The following is a 27,403-nucleotide window of genomic DNA, read 5'->3' on the forward strand; positions in this document are numbered from 1 at the left end:
GAAAGGCTCGAAGCGAGGGTAGCTCCCCGGTTTGTATCGTTGAATTTCCTTTCGGGTTATCCTTTGGCTGGAACAACCGTCTGGCATATTTGCTCCTCCATAAATTGCTCTTCTTCTGCCTCTCTCTTGCCCCATTCGAACGTATTCCATCTCATCGATGGGGGGGCCCCCCCCTTCGGCTCTTTGGGTGTCATCTGTAAAGCTGACCAGCGACCACGCCCCATATCCTCTGTGGCCCAGCATCGATCCGTATCAATCAGGGTCCTGCTCCGATGGGCTTTTGTATCAATCGCTGGCCTTCTTTTGTTATGCGTCCAATAAGGATTCCCTAGGATTTGAGTACGACTGTGTGGGAGCCCCAATGCGAATTTTATCAACGTTTTAGATACAACTTGAGCCCCGGGGGCACGATTACACTCAACGAAAAAGACCAGCAAAACACACGAGCCAGAAAAGACACATTTCTGGAACCTTTTATGCCGTGAAAAGAGATTCTTCAGGGTCGAAAATAGCCAAAAATAGCCTCCATCGATCCTCTATATGGAACATGGATATTTTTTTGAATTTCAAAAGTTTTTCTGCAACTTTCTCTCGGTGTTGCATTCGGGGATAGGAAATCTTTAGCTGCTGCTGTAGCTGATTTTGCGGCATGTGGCATCAACTAACAGGCAAATTTTCCAGGACCCACAACAGTTAGAAGTCCATGCCGCCCAGCCATCTCCTCCCTTGGTCCTGCTGTTGTTGAGACTGGTTTGGTTTTATTGTGTTTATATTTGGCTTACGGCATCAATTTGCTGCCGTACAATGGGGGCAGAGGGCCTCCCTACGTCGCCCCGACCTCAGCTCCGAGTCCGATTCCGATTCCAAGCGATGGCCAGGATAAGGATATGCCCCCAGATAAATGTGTCTACACAGAAATGCGGTTATATGTCATGCAACACTTTGGATAGGGTGGGGGGGTTGTTTCTGCTGCTGCAGCTCCATCGATTACACATAATCCATTTACACAAATGGCATTTTAAATACATTATTGACTGAAGCTCCACACAAACGAAGCTCTCTCTTTGCCCTTTGGCTCTGCCCCCCAGGGCTAGCAGTTGTTTAATTAGTGCACAAAATGCAATTATTGCAACTTGATAAGCTTGTGGAGGTCATTGGCAAATAGCAGCTTAGTTGAGTGGGCATCTCGGCTGTGGATCCTCGTCGTTAAGTGAGTTATTTTAATGCAATTATTGTCCCTTCTCTTTGGCCTTGCATTCAGAAGAAAGCCCCGACATACATATAATCTATCTGTACTTTTGTGTTTTTCCCTCTTCTTTGACATCTGCATATCTTCAAAAGCAAAGCAATCAAAAAGTAATCGAGACTTCGTTGGTTTCCAAGGAGGGTCTTTAGCGCGGCTCCACAAATTGTGCAGAACTTGTGGCGTTTTTAATTGAAAACTGCTTTAATCACAAAAAATATATCACAAAGATACCAGACAAAAAAAAACGGATATTATATGAAAATATAATCGCATAAAAGCTGAAAAAATGTTTGAAAATACCTTCGAACCATATCGAAACACACAATTAAAATACCATTAGGTAATAGAAAAAGAAATTAGAGAAAATACTATAAAACACCACAAATATACAAACAAAAATACCACTAGAAATACCAACAAAATTACACTGAAACAACGACCGAAAAATGCTATAAAAATACCGCAAGCGAATCGAAAAAACAATCAAAATACCATAAAACTTACAGAACATAGTTTTTTCCGAAAGAAAAATACCACAAAAATAGCCAAACATGAACGATGAAAACACCTTCTATAAATTCTGTAAAAATACCTTAAACATATAAAAAAACACCGTATTTTCCGAAAAAATATATAACAAAAATACTATAAAATACCAAAAAATACCACAAGAAATACCCAAAAATTGGCACTGAAACAGCGACCGAAAAACTTATAATACTACCGCAAAAAAATAATAAAAAAAAAAAATAAACAAACAATAAAAATACCGCAAACATAAAAAAAAAACAATCATAATACCATACAATACATAGAACACAGTTTTTTTCGCAAAAAAATACAATAAATTACAAAAAAAAAATCCACAAAAATACCCAAAAATGGACACTAAAGATTGCTATAAAAATACCACAAAAATATAAAAAAAAATTTAAAAAACCATAAAGTTTTTAAATCGAAGTTTTTACAGAAAAAATACGAATAAAAAACAATATATTAAAAATACGAAAAAAAATACCTGCAATACAATAAAAACCAAAAAAATATACAGCCAGGATCAGTTTTTCACATTCACAAAAGTTTTTCGATTTACTGTTCAGCGAAAAAGTTGCGAAAACCGGAGCAAATAAATTTCAATTCGTACGAAATTCCAGAACCATTCCGAAACCGGAATCGGAATCGTCAAAAAGTTGCGAAAACTGGTGCATGGCTGATTGTAAGATTATTGCCAGCAATTAGGTATATAAATAGAGCTGAAAGGTCTAGCCGTAATATCACAAATATGTATGTGCTTGTATGTAAATAGATTCAATATGTTCTATAGATATTTGCGGTATATTTATTCACAGTATATTTATTCACAGTTTATTCACAGTAAACACAAATACCCAAGCACAAGCCATAAATTTGTTGTAATTTTTAACGAGTCGTTTTTTTTTGGCATTCATTCAATCTGCGAGCATAACGGAATTAATTGCAAAATAAATGCATTTTCGTATGGTATTTAATTGAAATAAAATTCCATTATGAAAGTTAACTGAAAAGGATTTGCTTTGCATTGAATCCGGCGACTGAAAGTGCAATGAAATCTCATTAGCACTTTATGTGGAAAAACCATTTCCATGGAGATGGCGAGGGGGGGGGAGGGGGGGGGGAGACAGTCGCATATAAAATCCGAGTATTCCCCTTCAGAGCAACAACAAACTGTCAAACCATCCATGCAAAAATTTGGTTTAAATCTGTGGAAACTTTGAAGGGGATTTACTAGACATACTCGTATACTAATTTTAATGGGATGTACTAGACAGATACTACAATGAAGTGGAGTGGAGGGGGCGCCACCTGGCACAAATTTAAATATATTCGAGTGGCATCAACACTGCTGATGATGATGATGATGATGATGATGTGGCAGCCACACACGCCAGAAAGCCATTTATTCAACGGAAAATTTTCAGCACGTTCCATTGCCCATTGCCCATCAATTGATGTAATTAATGATTAAAATGTTGCATGTGGCATGTGAGCAAATAAATTATGGTGCAGGCAAGGCTCATTAATAAATTATTAAGTAATAGTTAAACAAAAACACTTGAGAAATATTTTTAACAAATAAAAACGCCAAAAAAAAAGCAACAGTTCAGGCCCCAAAAGGCAGCTGCAACAGAAGGCGAAATCAAGCGTCAAGAAATGCATACGGAAATCAAAGCGAGAGAGAGAGAGAGATACAGAGAGAGAGGGAGAGAGGGAGAAGGTGTGAAACAATGTAAAGGAAGGAAGAATGAATGGAAACCACAAATTCGGAGTGGAAAAGACCAGAAAGGGGGAGAGACCAGAGAGGAGGAGACCAGAGCGGAGGAGAGACCAGAGAGGAGAAGACCAGAGAGGAGGAGGAGACCAGAGAGGAGGAGACCAGAGAGGAGGAGACCAGAGAGGTGGATACCAGAGAGGAGGAGAGACCAGAGAGGAGGAGACCTGCAAAAGTAATGGAACTAATTGCCCAACGAAAAGCCGGCCAGCTGGAGCAGGAGGGGGCGGGGGGAGGGGGGAGCCATTGTTTTCTCCCCCTTTCAGCCAAAGCAATGCCAAGCTCAAAGCCAAAGCCAGAGCCAAAGCCAAAGCCAAAGCCAGAGCCAAAACCAAAGCCTAGTCAAAGACAAGCTCTGGTAATTGGAGCAACCTGCCACATGCCACACAGCACAGCACAGCCTAGCAAGTGGCAAGTATATAAAAGCAAGTGCTTGCCGCGCTGCCGCCTGTAGTAACAATTCGCGCACAAACCAGACCAGATCCCCAGCCCAACATTAAATATCGCTGGGAATTTACATAAAATAGTGCAACATGAGGAAGCATTGCGTAAGTAACACACAGCGGAAGGAAGTAGTTGTGGCATGGAGTCGTGGCAACATTCATTGTTGATATCTGCATTGCCCCATTAGATCCATTGGATTTGGCTGGTGCTGGTGCTGCCGAGGCTGATCCACGTGAGGGCCGAGCAGCAGGCGGATGAGCACAGGTGAGTGGGAAGAACCAGAGATTCGCTAGAGCCAGGGGAAAGAAAGATTTTTTAGATTTAGAGGGAGTGAATGTGGATCGGAAAAGTGTGGCAAAGAAAGTACCATCTAATCATTGATTCACTCAAGAGATCTTCCAGTAAATCACTTTCCATTTCATTCAGTAATTTCGCAAGACTTTCCCCTTTTGTTGGAGCCAGCCCTGACTTTCACTTGCCACAACTCCCCCCCCCCCCCTTGCAGAATCCAGCGGCGCTTCATGTGGCAAGAGATGAACAACTCGGTGATGGGCAGCGTCCTGGGGCGCATGTTCAGCGGTGCCAGGGCCATGAAGACTATGTTCACGGACCTCCTGCCGAGCCCCGCGGTGGCGGTGCACACGAAGAAGAGCCCCACACCGATCGACCTGCGGCCCACGGAGATGACGCGCGTGAAGTACATCATCCGGAATCCGCACACCCACAAGCCGATGAAGATCATCAAGATGCGGCCGTCGGCCAAGAAGGTGGTGCAGCTGCGGCGACCCCTGCCCAAGCCCAGGCCGGGCGTGGTGACGGAGGCGACAACGCACTCCCTCAGCTACGACCATCGGATGCGGCAGCTGGAGAAGGAGCAGGAGCTGATCGCCGAGGGCAAGGCACCGCTGACCAGCGACGAGGATCTCATGGACAAGTACTTCCGGAAGAAGGCCAAGGGGGGACCGGGCAGTGCCAGCAACGAAGTGGTCTCCGGCAAGATCATGGAGTACCAGAGCTGGAAGCCCGTCTACAAGGCCGGCGAGCAGCCCAGCAGCGGCTCCTTTGTAACCCTGCGGCCACAGGCCCTCACACAGCTCCACACGGATATATCGAGTAGCGGGAGGGACCATCACCATGATTACGACCATGAGCTCCTGCCCAAGCCGGAGAAGCTGGTGGGCTACGAGTACGGCAGCGAGGAGGAGACCGAGAACGAGCTGGCCAAGCAGATGGGCCACCGCTACGAGGTCACCGAGCACACGGGCGATTCCAGCGGGGAGTACGAGGCAGTGGCATCGATGGAGAGCGGCTTTGTGCCCATCAAGGGGTATCGGAGTCAACCGCTGCAGGAGCAGCATCCACCGAGGCCCAGGAGCCGAGGCACATCCACCAGCAGCACCACGACCAGCACCACCGAAGCCCCCAACTACCCGCCGTCTTTCCTAAAGAAGTACCGCGAACGGGAGGCGGCGGCCACCACCAGACGACCTCGGAAGCACCAGCAGATCCACGGCGGCGACGGAGGGGGTGGTGCCAGTGAGGAAGACTCGATCACCACCAGCCAGCCGTCCTCCTCAATGAGCAGCCTGCGGGCCCGTCTCCAGGAGCAGCAGCGTCGCACCAAGCACCAGCACCAGCAGAAGCAGCAGCTGGAGGACGAGGAGTACGAGGCGACCCTGGTGGAGGCCATGCACGGGGACAAGTGGCCGGCGGAGGTGCATCACAGCGGCTACCAGCTGAGCAGCCCCATCGGCCCGAGTGCAGTGGCCTTCGAGCAGGCGGTGCCACAACCAGGAGCAGCCAAGTATCCCCATCCCAAGGAGCACAAGCGGCAGCCGCGGGCCAACATCCGGGAGCGGGGATCTGTGAAGTTTGGCGACAAACCCTCCTACGAGGACGAGGAGGCGGCCTGATGATACGACAAGGGGTGGGGGGGGGAGACGATATTACCCAACCAAAGAGCCAAAGCTGCAGTTAAGCCAGGAGCGGCGGGGGGTTAAGTTAGGCTTAAAAAAGTTAACCAATAATTAAGTTTAATTGCCTAATCTAACAACTAAGTAAAAGCGAATTAGAAGAAGAAGAAACAATTTAACAATTTAACAATTTAACAAACAATTTCCCCATTATTGTGTGTATTTCTGTTTTATGGAATGGGTATCGGGTATCGCCACTGCCACTGGCACCGCCTCAAAGTCAATGCACTGCTTGCACGCAACACCCAACTTTGCCGTGCAACGGACATAACTTTGGCAAATCTTTTCCCTTTTAATTAACGCCACTGTTGCGTTTTTTCATTGCCTTTTTCCCAAGTGGAAAGCCATGCGTGTGAAAGCATATCCGAAGCCATAGATCTGCTAGATCTCAGAGTTTATTAGAGCTTTCAGGGCTAACAAAAAGGGGTATAAATATTTCAAAAATGTTTAGAACTTAGCTATGAAACTTTGGGCATTAATAAATATTGCTATTATCTAAGGGTCTAGAAAATTATAGCAGGATTGGACTATTATCATAGAAGCCAGAGACTTTTTTACAAGCGAAATGTTCTTTATTTCCAAGTCTGTCCAAAGATTGTAGTGTTTAGTGTGGACTTTGGGGTATTTTATAAATATACTGGAATGAAATTTAGTGGTTAGGGTAACCCATCATCCCTTGTTTCCCATAGAGAGAGCATAGACTAAAGTGTGGTGTACGTTTGTGGCTATCGCATTCCTCTTAACGGCTTGCATTTGACAACTAATTTAAAAAGTTTACTTGGCCAGCCTTGAGGCTGACCCCGCGGGGTGAAATCGAGTACGTTGACTACAAAGTAGGTTAAACCTGCTATAAATTCCAGCAGCAGGCCGAACAAAAGCCATAAGACACACACACACACACACACACACACACACAGAGACACAGAGCCACAGTAAGCTTTCCCTTGAGTGGAGAAGAGAGGGAGAGAGAACGAGGGAGAGAGTCGGGAAGGAACAAACAAAGAAAAGCGCATTTCCACTTTGAGTGCGGTTTTTAATCAACTAAAGCAGCGGCGGCGGCAGGCGGCGGCAGGCAACAACAAAACTGAAACTGAATTAAACAAAAAACAAGAGCAAAAAAAAAAACAAGAACTCGGTGGAAAAAAGTCCAGAGAGAATCAGAGAAAGGAAAAAACACAGTGGGACAGCAGGATAGGAGGGGGAGGAGCATAGACAGTGCGCCGTAAACTTTAAACGAAACGACATGTCGGCTTAACAGGGAAAAGCGCCAGGCAAAGGGGGGCCAGAGGGGTGTCGGAGAGAGATAGCCTACCGATTGCAATTGCAGATAATACACGAAAGATAAGAGAACATTTTGCACTGGGCATAGGGCCAGCGAAACGAAACGAAATAAAATGAAATGAATTAACGAAGGGGAGACAGCGAGAGCGAAAGGAATGCAATTTACGGTTGGGTTTTGTATCAGGTAGGTATTTGCAATTAGCTTTAGATGAAAGCTTACTTGTATTGAGATCTGGAACAGAGAGAGAGCGAGAGGCAGCAGAACGTCGAACAGCGGGCTCGATCTTGCATGAATGTTCGCGTCGCTCGGGTTCGAAACGAACAAGCAACTTCGTTTACCTACGTTTGATCGGGCTTTTTGGTGTTCGTTTGGAATCGCTTTCGCTTGCATAGAAATGTACTTCACGAAGCGCCATGCTTCTATTTATTTCAATATTTAAAGTCTTTGCATTTTTTCTCTCATCTAAAGCTTCTTTCATAAGCTTTCATTTAATCCTGTTTTGAGAAACTTGCAATACATTTGAAAGACTTTTAGGAAAGGATTAGGTGGAAAATCTTTGTGAAATTTAAATTTTCCTATCAAGATTAAGTCGATAACAAAAATTCTGCACACCAGCCAAAAGTTATCCAGTTTGGGGAGCTTCGTTTCCCATTTTTCAAGGACATTATTGGGGACATGGCCGGGCCTGGAGTTGGCTTTTATTTTTCCATCTCCCTCACTTCACTTTTTGGATTTTCCGGGTGGGTGGGTGGGGGGCCGATGTCGACCTGTACCTGTCCAAGTGCCCAAGCGGCAGGAAACGCCCTCTCACCTGCACCTGCACCTCCCACCCACCCACTTTATCCATTCAGCCGCTGTGCCACGTCGCACCAGCGTCGAGTGCACCAAATACAAATTAGAATTTAAATGAACAATGCAAACAGAACGGAAGTTTTCATGGCTCGGAGTGGATTTTTGTGGGTGCTGGTGCAGGCGTGGATGTGGATGTGTGGGTGGTTGTGTGGGTGGTGTGCAGGTGACATTACAGGTTGCACGTAGAGCGGAGAGCAACAACAACAACTGCTGGCTGGCAATGGCCATAATGTCATGCAGTTTTCGCGCACTTTTTGCCACTGCTTTCCATCCACTCCCCGTCTTCTCCATCTCTCCAGATCTCTTGAAGAGAAAAACTTTTGGAGATTTCTGCAACGAACTTGTCGTCAAACTGGGTCGCCTTCAACTCAACGACGAAATGTCAAAGGGATAAACGGAATTTGCACTGGAATACACACATACATACATATGTATGTACATGCAAATATTGAGAGTCCATCCAATACGTTCCATTGAGAGAATGCGGAGAGGGAGCGCTAACTGAGTGACCAGAGGCCGTATAGCAACGCTGAAAAAGTACAGTTTAACCCAATTTAAAAGGGAATCAATCCTACTGCAATCCGTTTTTATTCCCCACCTATGATAGCCCATAAAAATGTGTGGTTTTTCGTGAAAGAAGCCACCACATCGATTGCGCCAGACGTCGCGACGATGGATGGCATTGGTTCGTACATTTATTGGCATTCTTTTGGCCAAGAGAATCCTTTAAATCGTGTAAACTGTTGGCGTCAATTAAGTATTGGAAAAAGCTTTTATATTGTGCCACGATTCAGCCAACTCATTTATTCATTCACACATTCGTTCAATTATTCATTCATTAATTCGCCTGGCACCTACTGTCGGAACCTGCTGCTGTCAAAGCGCAATTTATTAAAACGAAATTCTTTTAATTAAAAGACAAGAAAGAGCAGCTTACAGTGTGACCGAAGCTCTTAATGCTCTTACAGAGTGGCGGCAGAGTGAAACGATATGAAAGAAAGAGCATAAAGAGAACCTCTGCCCGACTGAGCTTTAGCCAAAGAGGAACAAACCTCTGCCTGCTAAAGAGAGTCCAACCGCTGCCCCGAACTGCAGGCAAAGAGAGTGAGAGAGAGAGTCATACCAACATGCATGATCACATTCAGAAACTAAGGAAAAAATGCAGGGAGAAATGACTGAAAAGCAAAGATTACACCCGGCCCCCCCGTACGGCAATTCGGAGAAGCTGCTCGGCTGAAGGGAGCTGCCCAGGAAGGCCGAAAATATAGATTCCCCAGCGAATGTTCGACTAAACGGCTGACAGGGGGCGGGGAAAGAGTGTGAAGGAGAGCCTGGTGCGACTAGGCCTGGATGTGCCGCTGCTCATATTCTGGGCTTACTCTCCAATTTGGGACCTACTGCAAGGCCGTCGCCTGGCGGGCGGGCGACATTTGCACGTAGCGGAACGTAGAGCTGGGGAGGGGGAAGCCACCTCCCTCCCAACGCCTTACCTTACGTAAATATATATTGGAATGGTAGTAGCAGGCAGCTATGAAACTCGGCGCTCAGACCGCACTGAGCGAACATAAACCATCACGTGTGTATGTATGAATAGTGTGTGTGTGTTCGTTTCGAGCCTGCGCTAGCCGATCATTCCATGTAAATGTTAACAGAAAGCTGTATGTTATAACTCTCTGTCTCTCTCTGCCACTTGAACTCTGGCATGTAAAGCTTTTCCAGCAGGCACGCTCGCTCTCTTAGCACAGCATACAGGCGCGCTCCACACAATATTTAAGCTCTCTTCCTCCAAAGACGAGTATTTACTAAATGTGCGCCGATCCGTTCACAGATACATATCTCTTCTCTCTTCTCTTACACTCTTCTCACTCGTCGTGCGGCTGCTTGAGTGCTAAAATCATAGTACCCCCCGCACAAGCGAAAAGGGTATAGGTGGCAGGTGAGAAATGGACAGCTATGGGGAGTGAGGGCAGGTGGGTGGTTGGGCTGTGTCAGAATTCGTGCCCGAATTGTATTAATTATGGATATTGACAATTGCGTTGAAGCCAATTCGGCTGGGCCTTTGAACCATTGTTCCTTCTGCAACTTTTATACCCGATCATTGAACTCGCAATCAACAAACGGGGACGCGTTCGAGGGAGGATTCATTTGGTATGGAAAACATTTTGTTTGCTTAATAAAACTCGCACACACACACACCCGCTAACGGATGGCGAAACACCCGACGAGACGAGACGATAGCTCTGGCTCTGGCCCACGTTCAGCGTCAGGTTTGCTCCAAGTGCGAATTGTTCCCGCCTCGCTAAAAAATTAAATATTCAAATATGGCGGGTGGTAAGAGGGCGAATTGAGTGGCGAGCAGGAGCCGAGCTTCCAGGAGGAGTCGTTTAGTTTTTGGGGTGGCACAGGCCCAGCCAGCCAAAGCTCTCGAACACAAACGCAAACACACCTACACGCATCACCCGTTCATATTCATATGGAACAGGCGACAAAAGGTGTAGCATTCGTTGTGGTTTCGAGTCCATAATGGGCGACTATTAGATCTTAAAAATAAGTGGATCTTTGAGAAAAGATCTGTCTGGGGTGCGAATGATTAAATATCACCTATAACCAAGCTTCCTGCTAAATTTCAAGTTTTTATTAAATAAATACCTTGAATATTTGTTAGATTTATCCCGATTAAAAGACCCAACATCTAGCGCCTGATAAGCCATAATTCCATCACTTATTAGAACCCAATTGTCATCTCCACTAAAAAGTTTTCTCTGATACTTTTTCTTCTTTTACAGGAAATTCATCTCAGAAATAAACCCACATGAAAATGACTCTTCGATCATATTTGATGTGGTCTTAAAAGCCAAGAATAATCACCGTAGATCAGCGTAGTTCAATTTCGACACCTTTGTCGCCTGGCCATCATTTGCTTGAAGCTTCTGTTTTATGCAGAGCTCTGCTCTCTGGCAAAAACTAGCGCAGTCGAAGGCCCAGCGGGCGAGTGCCAACAGAATGGAGAATGGGAGTCTGGGAGTCTGGGAGTCTAGGGTTCTAGGGAGGTGTTTTCGAGTGAACTTTATGAGGGGATGCTCTGTGTGTGTCTGTGTGTGTGTGTGTGTGTGTGTGTGTGTGTTCCGACTGTTGAAGTGTAATCAGCGGCTCGGCGGCAATTACTGCAGACATATGTGTGAATAGAAAGGGGTGTTCTAGTCCTAGTCGTAGTCCTAGTCCTAGTCGTGGTGCAGCCTAAGCCCAGAATGAGGCATAAAAGTTACGCCGTGCAACTCCGAGCACAATTTGCCGTGCGGCGGTGAGCGGATTTAGCACAAACTACTAAATGCAGCCACACAAAACTCAGTTCAGAGGAGGAGCAACCGACGGATGGGATCCACAGCTCACATCGGTGCCGCCCCTGCCACCTGCCGCCATTAGGGGATGCCAAGGGACTCAGGTGCAAGCGCATTATAATTTTAATGAATATTGCATTTAAGACCACGAATTGTAATTCCCTGGAACTGGAGCACACGAATCGATGGAGTTTATGGCCAGCGATTGATTGGGGAATTGCTTCCCAGCAGAGACCAAGGTAGCAGGCGATATATGTATCTGTAAATTTAATAACTTTTTATCGAGTCGAGTTTATTGGGTTCTCGAAAATTCTATAGAAAACTCCTTCAAATCCCTCGAATTGGTGAATTTTTGCTTCGTTAGCGATTTTCCGGCTCGTATCGACGGTAGCTAAAAACAAACACAAAACAGAAGCTGGGAATTTTCCAGCGCAACGGGGAAAAAAGCATTCAATTTTTTATATTAAATAACTTCATGCATGGCATCCCACTCTCCCCACCGCCCCACCGCCCCTGTCGCTACTCGATGGCTCTGTCAATAGCAGCGGCAGCGGGTCGGATCGGGGTGGGTAGGGGTCGGGGTGGGGTCGATTCAAGTGGGTTAAGGTGGCACGGCAGCAGAGTGGGTTAAAGCGGGGGGAAATGGGGAATTTTATTGACGTCCTCGATGCCAGAGACTCCAAATCGCACATTATGCGTTATAGGGTGGGTGGGAGATGGTCCTGGTCCTGGCCCGGGTCCTGGTCCGGGTCCTCGTCCTCGTCCTCGGTCTGGGCCTGCACTGATCATTAATCTTTGCAAGCTGCCAGCCAAAGTGTTCCGACTTTTTCGGACTTCGATTGCACGCGTTTGCCTGTGTATCTGTGTGTCTGTGCATCTCTCTCTCTCTCTGTGGGTGTGTGTGTGTGGATGAGAGATATGGCGTGTGTGTCCGTGTCGGTGTGTGCATTAAATGGCGGATGAAGTCCATTAGAAAACTATTGAAGCACATTTTTGTCGATGGCAGCCAAGCAGAGCGACGGCCACAGCCAAACTCCACATCCTGTGCGGCAGGATGTGGCAGCTGGGGCAATTGAATGCTATCCTTGATTCCCACTCCCACCCCACCCCACCCCACATCATCCTTGAGATCTAAAGCGCTGTGAGAGCAAGACTTTTTCAATCAAACGCCATAAAAGCGACGAATAAAATCTTAATTTTCTTCTGGAAACCCCTTTGATATTTTTTCCATTGCAGATTTCCATAGATTTTCCTTTAGAATCCTGGCAGACCCTTTCCATGTATTTTCCACCTAATTATGCCTTCAGTTGGAGTAACTTTTGAGCCTTTGAGTGTTTTTCTTTCTTTTTTTTTTGCAATATAAAATTTCATATTTAATTAGCTGCCAAAAATATTCCCGAACAAAAAAAAAGGAGAAGATAAACAGAAATAAAATAGAATATATGTATTTAAATAAAGTAGGAAAAAGGTAGCGTTGAGAGGACCGCAAATAAAAGTTCTTTGAGTGAGTATTAGGTCAAATATAAAATACACTCGCAGTACGAAGGAAACGAAACAAAATTAAATTTAATGAAAGGGCAAAATAGGAGCAGCCAGAACAGAAAAAAAAGAGAGGCATAGCACAGTCCCGTGGGAATTTTTTAGTTAATTTAATACCCCGTGATCTGTAGAGTCGAAGGGGTATATTCTATAAAATCAAATAAAATAAAATAAATACATACATATATGTAATTAATTAATAAACAAATAAGGACAAGGGGTATATTCTTTAAAATCAAATAAAATAAAATATATACATATACGTAATTAATTAATTACAAAATAAGGACAGGCATTAATCTTCATAATTTTTCCTGACTATTGACTGTTGTATAAATTGCTCCAAAAGTAATAGCCAACAACAATATGTATTATTAAAAATAAATTATTTTTGTTTCTAAAAAAAAATAAAAAATCCTATGGATATAGATATTTCTTCCTTCTGTCTATCGTTAGGAAAACCTGAGACTCAGATCATAATAAAAGACTAAATTAATAGAAAAAATTGCTGAAGTTTCTACAATTCTCAAGAAAATGTAGTTCTATTTTTCTTTGAATTTAAAAATAAAGGGTATTAAATGTCTAGCACTAAAAAAAATTCAAAATAAAACAGAAAAACTATCCTGTACTTTTCCGAAAGATGCAGATATATAAATATATGTACATATATGTACTTCTATATTTTTTTAAATTTATTAACTAATTTTCCACCAACTTGTATCTTTTATCTCTTAGTATTGGGTATCTTATAGTCGACAGCATTCTTATTTATCTTTACATACATTTTTGTTGTTCACTTTTGGCCTTTAATTTGAACGCCTGCTTTGTTGGTATTTCGCTTAATTATCCACATGAAAAGTCCCTCAGAAATTCCATAAAAATGAGCAGCGAAAGGGCAGAAGGGCAGAAGGGCAAAACGTAAAATGGGAATCACATTAACAGTAAAATAAAAGCAGAAATATGTTAGAAATGCGAGAGAGAGAGTGGTCCTGGTGGTCCGCAAAGTGCCAGAAAAATGAAGCCAACTTTGAAGAGATTCCAGCTTTATTCAGTGACTGAGGGGGCGGTGTGGGGGCGGAAAGAGTGAGGACTGGCATTAAAAAAGTAGGAAAGGAGGAGAAAGACAGAGAGAGAATTGAAATTGATAGTAAAGCGCATTCCAGTCGGAAAGTTGGTATTTTTTAAGGGTTTTAATAGCACAAAAGTTGAATGGTCTCTTCGCTTCGCTTGGGGGATAGAAAGGACAACTTTCTGAAAATTAACTACATAATGTGTATGTATTTGATCTGGAAGAGAAAGCAACAACGAGCGTGGGCGATTTCGCAACACGGCGAATTCCCAATCATTACAGGAGAATTGAGAGCGCAAAGCAAGAACGAGCGACGGCGAATTCGCATAGGAGAGCTGAGGGCACCATTGAGAGCGCAAAGCAAGAGCTAGCGACGGCGAATTGAGAGCGCAAAGGCACAGCAACGAGCGAGGGTAGGGCGAATTCGGACAGGAGAGCTGAGCGCACCATTGAGACCGCAAAGCAAGAGCTAGCGACGGCGAATCCGATATCCAGCGAATTGAGAGCGCAAAAGCACAGCAACGAACGAGGGTAGGGCGAATTCGGACAGGAGAGCTGAGCGCACCATTGAGAGCGCAAAGCAAGAGCTAGCGACGGCGAATTCGATATCCGGCGAATAAAAAGCGCAAAAACACAGCAACGAGCGAGCGCCGATCACGAAGCAGATCGTCGTGAGAGGGGCGCCGAGAGAGGTTCCATGCAGCCTCGGGTCTTGCGAAACCAGAAGATAAACGACGATACATTTTTGTTTCTTGTGCGGAATTTAATCACTTATTAATAAACACAAAGCCCCCATCTTGAAAGCGAATAAAAAAAAAACAAATTATTGTTATGATAGAAGTTCTTTGCACTTGGCAATACGAAAAGTTAAAGAAATCAAAAAATGTAGACAGAAATCTACACTTGGAGTTAGTTTCAATTGAAAATAAAAGTTTATGAATTGAAACCCCTTATCGTTTAAGGATTCTTCACTTCTTTTGAGGTACATATATTGACCCTTAAAGAATTTCTTGTCTCCATTAACCGAATACTAAGGGTCAATTAATTGTGGTCCTTCCAGTTGCCACTCGAGGGACCTTCAAATGGAGTTCAAATAACCTCTCCCCCCTACCTTCCCTTCTATTGACACGACGGGTATTTGTTAACGCAATTATTTCCCCTTTTTTCTGATTATTTTTGCTTTTCCTTTCATGCATTTTCCGTTCATTTAAGGAAAGGCAAACAACAGCAAAAAACCTGTTGGAAAATGGCAAGCAAATTTAATTAAATCAAAAATGGATGTCCACGTAAGTGCAAAGGTTGTTGGATTTTTTATTCGATTAAACGTGTAGGTTTTTGCTTGACATTTTTTGAACTTTCAGAGACTATTTAAAAGGATTTTAACAGAATTATCTACGAAGCAGATCGAACGTCAAATAACATTATATTTCATCATTTAATCGGATAAAAATCGGATGCAATAAAAAAACTATACAATCTGCATCTATTGCCTTCAGATCGGATTACTTCTTAATTGAAACATTTCAATGGGCAAAAAGCGCTCAAATAATTTCCAAACACTGTCATAAATCGTCCTGCAAGGGTATCTAGGCTTTCGGGTGCCATCTTCCTGGCCTTTTCTTTCTCGCTTCTGCCATCTGCCATCTGCCATCTGGTTTTGTGGTTTTTTCCTGACGCTTTGCCACGAGAGGAAGACAAATGTTTTTTGGTGAGTAGACGGACAAAAAAACACACCGCCCTTGCAGAAGTGGATTCAATTAAAAAACGCTTTTCAAATATTCATTACGACTCTGCGACGCGTCCAAGGGGTTTTGTGCGGGGCGGGGGGGGGAGGCAGACGTGTTGGTTAATTAGCGCCTGGAAGTATGCTGTGGTTTTTTCTGTTCCGCTCCCACCGGAAAGTGGAATGGCACTCTGCCTTGCCGCCTGCTCCCTCCTCCGCACAGCCAAGGCATAATAATAATCATATCACAAGGAAAACAACTTGCAGCATCCATGGCCCCCATGTTTTATGTGGAAAAGTTTTAGCTACAAAATAAAACCCACTGAAAAACCCCATGAAAATGTTAGAGTGGCAGTGGCTGTGGCTGTGGCAGTGTCTGTTTCTGTGGCTTGATGGAGTGTCATGAAATTGAATCAATTTATTTGAAACGTGAGCGGATTCCACTCCAACTCTATTGTTGTGCCGCTCTTTCGCTTTTGTTGGGCAATAAATAACAACAAATGTTGTCTGTCGTCGCCCGCTAGTCGCCAAAAAAAATGTAACATAGGCCAAAAGTGCCAAAGTAAACAGCAAACAATGAAAATGCAACAAAAGCAAAGAACAGCAACGGCACCAGCAACAAAAGACAAAAGACAAAACGAGACAAAAAACAAACAAAAGCCAGTACACAAAACAAAGGAAAAGGAATATTGGAAAATAAAGTTCTATTGTTTAGAGAGTTCAGGGAAATAACGGCACACACACACACACACACACACACACGTGTTTTTCCTCTCTCTCTTTGGCAGCAAGGAATACGATAGAGCGACAGCAAAAAAAGCAACCAAAACTTAAAGAGCTTTTTTCTTAGCATGGAACTAAAAGAGAGCCACGAGTATGGGCTATGCCTCTTTCGGGTCCGCTCATTACAACGGAGAGCGCTCGGACCATGGCCATAGAGAGAGAGAGATAGAGTGAGAGCAGAACGAAGTTTGCAGGCGTATGGAGTAGTAGAAGAACGAAAAGAGAGCGCTCTCTCTCTCTCTATCGCTTACTCTCTTGGCATTTAGAAGCAGATCCCCTTAAGAGGTGCAGGTAGAGACTCCGTTTCTTCGCAGATTTCTCTTCTATTGTATGTATAAGACTTTCAAGCAGATCTTTTTTGGCAGAGCATCGAATTCGCATATTCGTAGAGCATTTACCGTGTCCAACAAAGAGATTAAATCTATTCCTCCTTTATGCACATTTCTTTAATAAACGATTTCCATAAATACAATTTGTGTGTTTATTTATTGTAAAACAAATTGAATTTTCTTTCCATTTGCATACGAGTATTGCCTCCTGGTCAATCCCTTCAAATGTTTCACCAAAAGGATATATGGGAGGCTTTTTCAGAGAAGGGGCCGGCATATGTACATCCCTTTTTTTTAGCCAAATACTTTGGTAACTCCCTAGCCAAGCACGTACTTTCTCTCTTTCTCTCTTGCTGTTGATTTTTCCTTTCACACACCCATTTGTCAGGGGAGTAGACCCCCATGGGCCCCCTCCTCCGCCCATTAGAGTCCTTGGCACCTTACCAGACAACGTTTTACGCTGTTATTACTGGCAAAACTCCGCCAAAAAAAAACACACACACACAGGGCTGTAGAGGGGCAGAAACGTGGGGATGGGGCCGGGGCAAGGGACAGGCAGTCGTGAGGCAGAAACGTGGGGGGCAGGGAACAGGCAGAAACGTGGGGCCGGGGGACAGGCAGAAAACGTACTACCAGCGACAGAGGGGGAGGGGACGGGGGGGGGATGGATGGATGGGGAACGGCGTTTCGGTTGAACGTTTATAAATTTATTGTTTTACCCACAACGCGTGTACTCAAGTGCTGCTGCGTGTTTTTGGCAACAAATTTGTTCAACAACCATGCCCCAAAGAGGAGAGAGAGAGCGAGGGAGAGAGGGAGAGCAGATTCAACTCGTTGCGGTGACGCATTTTATCATAATTACATTAGCACGCTGCCTGCCTGCTCCCCCCCCCCCCCACAACCACCCACACTGCCATAAATTAAAAGCCGAGATACCCGAAAGTAAGAATAAGAACAGGACGAAGTGAAGCCCAACCTTCCCTTTCCCTCTATTTGTATAGCCCTAAAAAGTAGGCAAACTTTAAGATGAAACTTTAAACAGAGAGAGAGAGAGAGAGAGAGAGAGGGAGAGGGAGGAATTAATGAAAAGAACAAACAAACAAACAAAACATAAATGCACTGCACTACTGGAACTGTTGTTGCCGCCACTGCCACTGCCACAGCAGCTGTAGTTGTAGTTGTAGTTGTAGTTGTAGTTGTAGCTGTACTTGTTGTGGCTCCAAAAGTGCACACATGGCATATTATTTCAACTGTGTGTGTGTGTGTGTTGCCACTGTGTGGCTGGCATACCCAGTAGTTGCAAGACCATATGCGACTCTCTCCAACGAGTAAACTCTCTCTCAAGTAAATATTACTTTAACCCTCACCACAGACATGCCTTAAAAGCGAACCCTAAAGAGAGAACAGAAAGGTAAGAGAACAAATAAATAAGATGCCGTCTCTGCTCTCTCCCGATAGTCGCATATTTTGTTGCTTCAGAAGCACAAGAGAGCTTTTGCCCAAGAGATGATCTTCATTAAAAGAGAGCCGCAAGAGCAAGAAGCAAAGAAGAGCAAAAGAATTGCATGCCAAACCCAGATGAATTTATTAGGTGACATCGTCCGCTGTTGTGAGGACCATCCACGCTCTCTCGCCTCTCAGAGAGAAACGGTTTACGTTCGGTGCTTGGCAAACGGATGGTCCTCAAAAGAGAGCAGATGTGGTGACGATGTCACCCTGTTAGTAAATTTAGAGCCTGCCAGAGCATGGAGATCTCTAAAAAAGAGCATGGATTTAAGGAAAGAAACAAACACAGAAAGAGAGCGGGGTCAGAGACTTTATTAGAAGCAAATATTTCTTCATGATTGCTGCTCAAAACGGAATCCAGAAATAATGGTGCCAACAGCAGGTGTCTCCCACGTCTAAGCAGTGCTCATAGTTCTAAGAAAGAGAGCACAGTATAGGCGATAAGGAAAGAGAGAGCAAAGAGGCACAAAATTGCAACTCCATTCCACGGATAATCTCCTCAAAAATTTTAAATTATTATTATTTTATTAAATAATGCTCGGTTATATTTTGTGAAGGAGATTTGCGGTTTCTAGGAATTTGAGGATAGTTTTGGAATTTGCGTTGGTGGGGTTTGAGATAAGTTGGATGGGGTCGTTGTTATTGAATGATAGGGACCTTTCTGGGGAGATTAAGAGGCAGGTGTATAGTATGTGTCGTAAGTCTATGTTCGCCTTGCGGCACAAAGGACATGTCTTGGGAAATGTTTTTTAAATGTAGAAAAATTGTAAATTAATGGGTATGCCCGTAGACTATCAAAGTAAATTTACTTCTACCATAATTTTTCGCACATTTCTTTTTTTTAATTTTTTTTATTTTTTTTTTTAGTGTTTGTTGCACAAAAATTCATTTTGCGCCATATGCGCATTTAGCACGGACACGAACCACAAACCGAGAGGAAAGCCAGGCCATGTGAAAAGGACCAACACACACACACACACACACACACACACACATAGAGAAGGAGAGGAAAGGCATAATTAAAAAAAAAAAAAGAAAGAAATTTGTGGCAGAGGCAGCGGCTGGGGCAGCGGCTGTGGCAGGTTACAACCAGAGGCCATCGCATATTTAGGCCAAACATTCTCTGCAAATCCCCAGAGCCTTCCGGCACCCCCCGCACCGCAGTCCCAACCACAAACACCCCCCCTCCCCCCTCCCGCCACGTCATGACTCATTACAAAATGAAATTAAAATTAAATGTTTTTTATTTTATTATCGTTCTGCCAGGCCAGGCCCAAACTCGAAAGTGGAATAATAATCATGCATGCTCGTACATGTGGCATGCGGCATGTGGCATGTGGCATGGGGCATGGGGCAGGAATATGGTTTGGAGGTTTCAATGCCGGCCGGAACGGCCTCTCTTCGCTCTCCGTCTCTCCTCGGACTGCGGATGGCAGCACTCAATTGAGAGCAATTGAATTATCATTTCGTCCGCAGACGAAAATGTGGCTTACTCTTCATTTGGCATACCCTTCCACAGGGTAGCACAATTCTCTGAGCAGAAGTCTCTCCTCAAAATACACGAAGCATCTCTCAGGGTATCCAAGCGTCGTACTTCATTTCTTCTCCTTTTTTGTGGTGCACAAAAGTTAAGAGCCGAAAGATTATTGTGTGGCGCCACTGCAACCCCTTTTCCCCCTCTCACATTCTGCGGCTGCAAGTGGACTCCAACTCGGACTCGAACCGAGTGGCAATCTTAATTAAGAGTGTTTCTGTGGCAACTAATTTGGAGGCACAAGTCTTTATTTTGTCTACATTTATTTCTGCATAAGAGCCCAAAAATATGCCACAGAAATAGAGTAAACCTCCCTCCTTTTTAACCCCCGGAAACGCCTCATAGACACACATCAATCGGAAAGATATCAGACTTCCGTTTCGGGGTTTTATGGGGTTTTTGCTATTTATCGGTTGATGATTTTTCGAAGTTCATTCGACGCTGCGTTTGCTGGTACACTGGAAACCATAAAGAATATTTATGGTCATCAACTGGCTTTACGGTTTTTATTGACTTTTATTTGGCAACGAGTCAGTGGCCCTCTTGCCCCACACAAACACACCCACACGCACATCCCGTACAGTTGTACAGTGAAGACTCTCGTGATGGGACACGTTCTTGGTGAGAAAATTAAATTTATAGTGGAATTAAAACCCGTACATTCGGGGAATTTCAATTAAATATTGCGATTTTATATACGAAATTAATTTAATTTTAATTTTAAATTTTATCTTAATTTAATTTTTTTAACATTTTAAATGTATTAAAATTGAAATTAAATTCAATATTTAATCTAAATATAAAACACTTTAAATTCAAATACTTTCAATTCAATTTTAAGGAAATATATTTAATTCAAATATGAAAAATATATATTTATTGCAATTTTAAATACGAAATTAAATTAATTTAATTTTAATTTAATTTTTTTTAATTTTCAATGTATTCAAATTGTTTAAATGTATTAAATATTCAATCTAAATATAAAACACTTTAGATTCAAATACTTTCAATTAAATTTTTAGGAAATATATTTAATTTAAATGTGAAATAAATTTATTTATTGCGATTTTAAATACGAAATTAAATTAATTGAATTTTAATTTAATTTTTTAAACATTTTAAATGTATTCAAATTGTTTAAATGTATTAAATGTTTAATCTAAATATAAAACACTTCAAATTAAAATATTTTCAATTACATTTTTAGGAAATATATTTAATTCAAATATGAAATATATTTATTTTAAAATATTAAATACATATGTACAAACTTTGTGAAAATAAATTAAATATATTCATTTTATTTTGCTTAAAAAAAAAATTATTAAATATTGCCTTTGTTTTGGCTCATATTTAATCCATTTTAAATATATATTTCAAATACTTTAAAATAAATATTTTATATTCAATTTGTAGGAAATATATTTAATTTAAATTTTAGATATGAAATATATTTTTATTATATATTAAATATGTACCAACTTTGTGAAATTAAATTAAATATATTCATTTTATTTTACTTAAAAAAAAAAAGTATTAAAAAGTGCCTTTGTTTTGGCCCATATTTAATACTTTTTTAATATAGATTTAATGTACATTAAAATAAATATTTTATATTCAATTTATAGGAAATATATTTAATTTAAATACAAAAATATTTAATTTCTATATAAAAAATATTTATTTTAAACATGAAATATATATAAAGCCCTTACAGGAATACCTCTACCAATATTTCTGTGCTCTTCTTTCTATCTATCTTTAGCCATGTACGTGGCTGTCCATCAAAGTGGGCCTTCACTGTACACTGGCATACAGTGGCTGACCTAAAATATTTCCCCCTTTGCCAGGCACAAATCCCGTTTCACTGAAGCCAGAAAATCTGCATAAGGCAATTGAAGAGAATCCAAAGGAGAAGGAGAAGGCGAAGAAGGCGATGAGGGAGAAAGGCAAATAAGTAAAAAGAGAATAAGAGAATGTGGAAGAAGAAGAAAAAATGCCAACTAATGTCACTTAGTGGATGTCAAAGGAGGGGGCCCGAAGGAGGGTGTGGAAGGAGCCGGCTGGAGCTTTTTGGCGTTTGTGAAATTCGAGAACAATTTAGAAACAGTTTTCAAACAGCTCGCGGGCACACCCGCCCTCCCCCCTGCCCGCTCACCAACGAATGCCAAATGAGATGGGCCCCGCACTGCCCCTCCCCAGCCACCGAGTGCTCTCATTGAGGGGGAGGGGGGGAGACTATATTTCACACCAACTGATGGAACGGATGGCAGATCTGCAATCTGCAGCAATCCCTTTCTTGGCCTGTCCGGCACGTGCCGTCAATAAAGCTGCAAATCGCATAAACGGTCTGAGCCGCTTACACGTCATAAGTGCGACTAGAGAGAGAGAGAGGGCTTTGAGTGTGTGTGTGTGTGTGTGTGTGTGGGTGAGCCTAGGCCCTATATAAAGTTACGAGTGCCTGCCTCCTGCCTCCCGCCTCCTTCCTCCTGCGAGTATCTATGTATCTTTTGCTCTCTGGCACTGTCTGGTTATTGGCATCTTTAGGCACTGAAATTGTTGCTCCATAATCAATTCAGGGAAAACATTTTGGGGGCAGGGCTTGCCAGCGGATTGCATACGGAAATACGTACCCAAGACTCTTGTTTATTTTCGTTGAATAACGATACAAATGGAACCGTGTAAAACAATGAAATTTAAGCCCATGGAAAGTGCACTTTAAACGAAAGTAAGATAGTTATTGAAACGAAGAGGCATGAAATAAATCAAACAGAATTCAACATTTTCTTGCATTTATTTTAGCATTTGATTGGATTTTACAATAGAAACAATACAAATTCCCCCAAGAGCAGGGCCCGAGACTGCATTGGGGGGGTTCACACGGAAACTCCGATTCTGATTTGTACAGAAAATAATTAAGTGAAAAGCTGGGAAAAACCAATGAACCAATGCTGAAACACACACAGCACTGAAAGCTAATTCTTTTCCCAATTTCCCAACCAATTCCCCCCCCCCCCCCTTCCACCACCCCAAAGCAGTGGGAAACGAAACGCAATGAAAAGCGAACCGCAACAAACTGTTTTTCGAGCCAAAAATGGCGAGAGGGGAGAGAGAGTGGGGGGTGGTGGGTGTTTGGTGTGAGTTTTGGTCTAAAATGCAATTGCAATTTGGCATTTGCACTGAAAACGCATACGATGCCACACACGAAAATCCAAATGAAACTCAAAGCAAACGAAAATAAACCAAAAAAGAACCAACAAAAAAAACTGGATAGTGTGGAATCCTTTAGGGCTTTGGGGGAGTGCAGATATAGATATTCGTCCTTAGTCCTTGATGGACAACAAAATGAATGTTGATTGAGTTTTTCCCATTTTCCAGAAGGTACACTTTTTTGGTTCGTCTTCCTTTTGGTAATTGGTACCAAAAATATGAACAGAAGTCCTCTCCAGGCAGGGGAAAAATTGCCTTAATTAAAGGAATCAACTCTGAAAAAAGCAAAAGTCTCCAAGTAGCAAAATCAATTGCACAAATTGCAAGAAGCAAGTGAGTATCTATGGGGGAAAACTGGGGGAAAAACTCTTAAAATAATGCTACTTCTTTTGGTTATAGAACCCCCTCTACGTCTGGGTGGGGGGAGGGGGATATGTAAAGTTAATAAAAGCCAGAGAGAAACGTGAGAAAATCAAGACATTGCCACCTGGGGACCTACGCTTTGTTGGGGGGCACACGAGGGGCATGCGAGTCCTGGCTGCCTGCACACACAGGAATTGCCTTAGCTCTCTCTATATGCTATTGGCCTCAGCAACGAGGCTATTTAAGGCTGTTAACAGCTTCTCGTAACGCATGCATCCGTTCGTCTATGGGAACTTTTAACACAGGAAGTCCTTTTGAGCCTTTTGAGTGCCCAACTGCTGCACAGAAGTGCGAATAAGCCGAAGGCTGAACGCTGAAAGCCGACAAAAGAAGATTGAAAGCCGACGTCCAGTCACAGATTAACTCTGACCCCAAAAAACACACAGAAGCAGTGCCTGGCTGGTTAATTGGGGAAAAAAACAACTTTTTCATTCCACAAAGGATGTCCTCTCTGTGGGGGGAGTGGGGCACTTGGCTTCCTGCTCCTGTGGAATCCTGTGGGCTTTCAATCGAGTGCGTGTACGAGTAGAAGGTGTAGTGGCAAGCCGTCCCCCCTATCAAGTGCGTGTGGCATTAAAAATCTGAACAACACTTTGGCGTACCTCCGAATGTAGTCCGCCGCCTGTGGCTCTAGCTCTGGTTCCAGCGACGCTTTGGAGTACAGAATCCGAGCATATCTTGGGCGCTAATCTTAGCTTGATAGTTGTATTTCCTGTTTAATTTAATGCACTATTGAAAGGCAGTCAACTGCATTTCCATGGCGAATGTCTTCACTTTTCAAGTGCTTTTTCCATAAAATATTAATTGCTTGAGTGTTAAATGCCACAGCACTCAGCGTAATGAAGGAAGGGAGTATCTATGAAGTGAAGGCGGACAAAAATCAATTTTAAATTAGAGCAAAATGAGCTCATGTCACCCATAAACACGTGGCCATCAGGTGATTCCCGCACGACACAAAAAGGTCATTCCAGACGGCAGCTCCTCCTCCACCTTTCGAGCAGTGCCTGTGGGGGGCGGGAGAGAGACAGAGAGTGTGTTATGGAATCGAGTTACCTGCCAAAAGAAGCCTCAACACAGCACAGCACAGGGCTCCCACCTGTCCCCTTCGTTGAGTGAGGTGGGGGGGGGGAAAGGACATTGTAGTCCTTGCCTACGTTGATATTGTAGTGCTGTGCTGTGCGGTGCGGTGTGGCACAATCGAGTAAACAACAATAAAGCGAAGACAAACAAAAGAGTAACAAAAAGCCAGGACCAAGTCGAGGCCCTCGCCCTCCCCGTCCAACAGTGGCACAGAAATATGGAAGGACATGATGATGAACGACGCGTTGCTAGACAATTTTTCAATTTGAATGGCGACTCCCCTCCCCCCCCCCCCCCCCCCTCCCAACAGTCGTCCCATCGGTCCCCAATGGATAGGCTAGTCATGGGCCCAAAAACGAACAGAAATAGTCATCCTTTTTGGATTGCGAATTGAGTTTTTCAGTATTCCATTTTCCTGTAGAGGAATTGGCATCGATAGATGCAACCTGCAATTTGCCGCCTGACTACACCAGACGTACTCCCCCCCGTCCCCCATCCCACTCGGTGGAGTAGGAGAATGTTTGCTGGTTGATGGCTGCCAGAGATACAGAGAGACAGAGAGATTAAAGACCAAGCCGTATGCCTACCCCATGGGGTAGGATTTTTAATTGCAGAGAAATCGAAAACAGTTTTGACAGCGGGGCATCTGCAGATGTCGATCAGGGAACAGATCGATGGGGGAGGTAGAAATGTTGGATTAAAAATGCACTTACCGCTTGCCCTTGAAGGCCAACAGGTACTTCTTGTTGGCCGGAAAATTGTTGGACTGCACTGAGCCGGTGGCGCCGGCCCTTAGGGGGAACTGCTTGTGGAAGAGCGGAATGCTGACATCGAAGCCGTGTCGCACCTGGAGCACGCTCATGCTGGCCTTGGCCAGAATGGCGTGGCCCGCATCGAAACCGAGCGAATTTTCCGCATAGTCCGGCCAGGTGCCCGAATACAGATTGAAGATGATGTGATTCCGGCCGTTGTTCCAGTGCGGCAGGCGGGCCAACCGGGACGGGACATTGCGCACATAGTCCTCGGAGAGGGAGTCCCTGTCCAGGGTGTCCATGCCCAGCACAAAGAGGCAGGCGGCCGAGGGATCGCTGGTGTGGTAGCGCGACTCCTGTATGGCAGTGAGTATCTTCTGGTAGTTGGCCGATGTGGGCGGGGCGGCGCCCAGCGAATTCAACGGCTCCGGCGGGTAGACGTACACCAGGAACTGTTCGTAGCAGCGGGTAAAGTCGAAGCAGGTCTCCATCCGGCACTCCGATCCTCGACTGCGCCGCGAGTCGTTGTGTCCCAGGGCGCCCAGTGCCCCAGCAGATCCGTTGAGATTGCCCAGTGGCCCCAGAGGATCCGCTCGGTCAAGGAAGCTGGGCAGCTGCTCGTAGGGCGGTTGCACACCCCCATCCTTGGCCGATTCGTGCTGGGCACGACGGGGCCGCAGCGGCGACACTTTCAGCCGATAGCCACCGAAGTAGGCGTAGGCCAGGAAGGCGCAGCTGACGAACACGAGAATATAACGCTTTTTGGCCTGCATTCTCCCCCTTTTTATATTTGGTTAACCGCTAGTCTCGTTTTTACTTTAGATTTGATTATTTTTTGTGAAGGGGAATGCTCTACCGTTGTTCCTTGTGTGCACCAATGAGTGGGAGAGAGAGTGACAGAGAGAGCGTGTGGAGGTGTCTTACGGTTCAAGTGCAGCAACAACAACAATAACAAGTCTCTCTTAAGCCACACGCATTTTTACCGTTTCTACTACTATTTCTCTTTTTTGCTGCTCTTTTGCTTAGTGTTTTTTTGTTGCCTGGCTGGCTGCCTGCCGCCCCCTGCTGATAACACTTTTGCCTACAAACAGATCTTGATCATCTCCCTGTACTACATGTGTGTGTATGTTTGTTGTTGTTTCCAATGCAAAGGTTATATTATAATAATCTTTATATGATTATTCATTTCCTGGCGCGGACCAGAAGCCTCGGTGTGGGGCAGCAGCAGGGCAGCGGTGGGGTGTAGACGCCGGCGGGCAGCAGCAGTGGGCAAGGGCTGGGACTGTGACTGTGACTGGAGCATGGGACGACGACGGGGGAACGAGGGCGCGACGACGGCGACGGCACTTCTCGCGGTCTCCCAGCGACAACATATCCGCGACATTTACACACACACACTAACATACGCGGACATTTCTATTGCATTTTTTTGCATTATTGCCGGGTATTTATATTTTTTGTTTTATAAACTTAATGTTTATAACACACACACACACAAAACATTTTTTATGCTCGTCTTGTTATCGTGACCAGTGTGCCCACGGATGTTCCTATGAAAAATACCAAAATAGCGTCTCATTTTCAAAATATACCGTAAATATACCTACGAATTATTCGGGTTTCATCATATTCCTCGTTTTCGAGATTCCGTAGAATATTACTAGCTAGATAGAACCCTCAGCTCTGCCCAAATAATTTGGTCCGGTTAATGAATCAATTTTCTATTTTATATACTCCCTTGTGTGCAAAACAAGGTTTTGAGTATGGAATGTCCCGTCACTTCTGACATGTTGCTGGTATTTGAAGACTTGTTGCTTGCCAACCGGATTATGGGCATTTATATACCCTTTTCGTACATTTTGAATTAAAATATTGTTCTTCAAGCTGCTTTGAATCGTAATTAATAATGTCTTTTACCCAGATTCTCATGCTTTGGACATATTATTGCATTTGATCTGTTTTCTGTATATATCTCGATCCCGATATCTCTTCTTGGTCTCTGTAAGAAA

The 27,403-nt window shown here is 43.8% G+C and overlaps 2 protein-coding genes across 2 annotated transcripts in view; one reads left to right on the forward strand and one right to left on the reverse strand.

Moving 5' to 3' along the window:
- Positions 1–26,943, reverse strand: part of LOC108159662 (exostosin-1) — a 64,273-nt gene extending 37,330 nt beyond the window's left edge. The window contains exon 1 of the mRNA XM_017293139.2: positions 25,356–26,943. Within this exon, the coding sequence (XP_017148628.1) occupies positions 25,356–26,167 (812 nt within the window). The 5' untranslated portion in view covers positions 26,168–26,943. The remainder of the gene's footprint in view (positions 1–25,355) is intronic.
- Positions 4,017–6,265, forward strand: LOC108159664. The gene is made up of 3 exons (XM_017293142.2): positions 4,017–4,102; positions 4,186–4,262; positions 4,504–6,265. Exons 1-3 carry the CDS (start codon positions 4,088–4,090, stop codon positions 5,909–5,911), a joined length of 1,500 nt encoding a protein of 499 aa, XP_017148631.1. The 5' UTR covers positions 4,017–4,087; the 3' UTR covers positions 5,912–6,265.
- Positions 26,944–27,403: the final 460 nt, after the last annotated feature.

Source organism: Drosophila miranda, chromosome 3, assembly GCF_003369915.1.
Source record: "Drosophila miranda strain MSH22 chromosome 3, D.miranda_PacBio2.1, whole genome shotgun sequence".
Classification (NCBI taxonomy): Eukaryota; Metazoa; Arthropoda; class Insecta; order Diptera; family Drosophilidae; genus Drosophila; species Drosophila miranda.

Bases quoted from the DNA above. Each gene is read 5' to 3' on its own strand.
- LOC108159664 (XM_017293142.2), top strand. The intron at 4,263-4,503 runs GTGAGTGGGAAG...CCCCCCTTGCAG, and splicing joins CAGCAGGCGGATGAGCACAG to AATCCAGCGGCGCTTCATGT.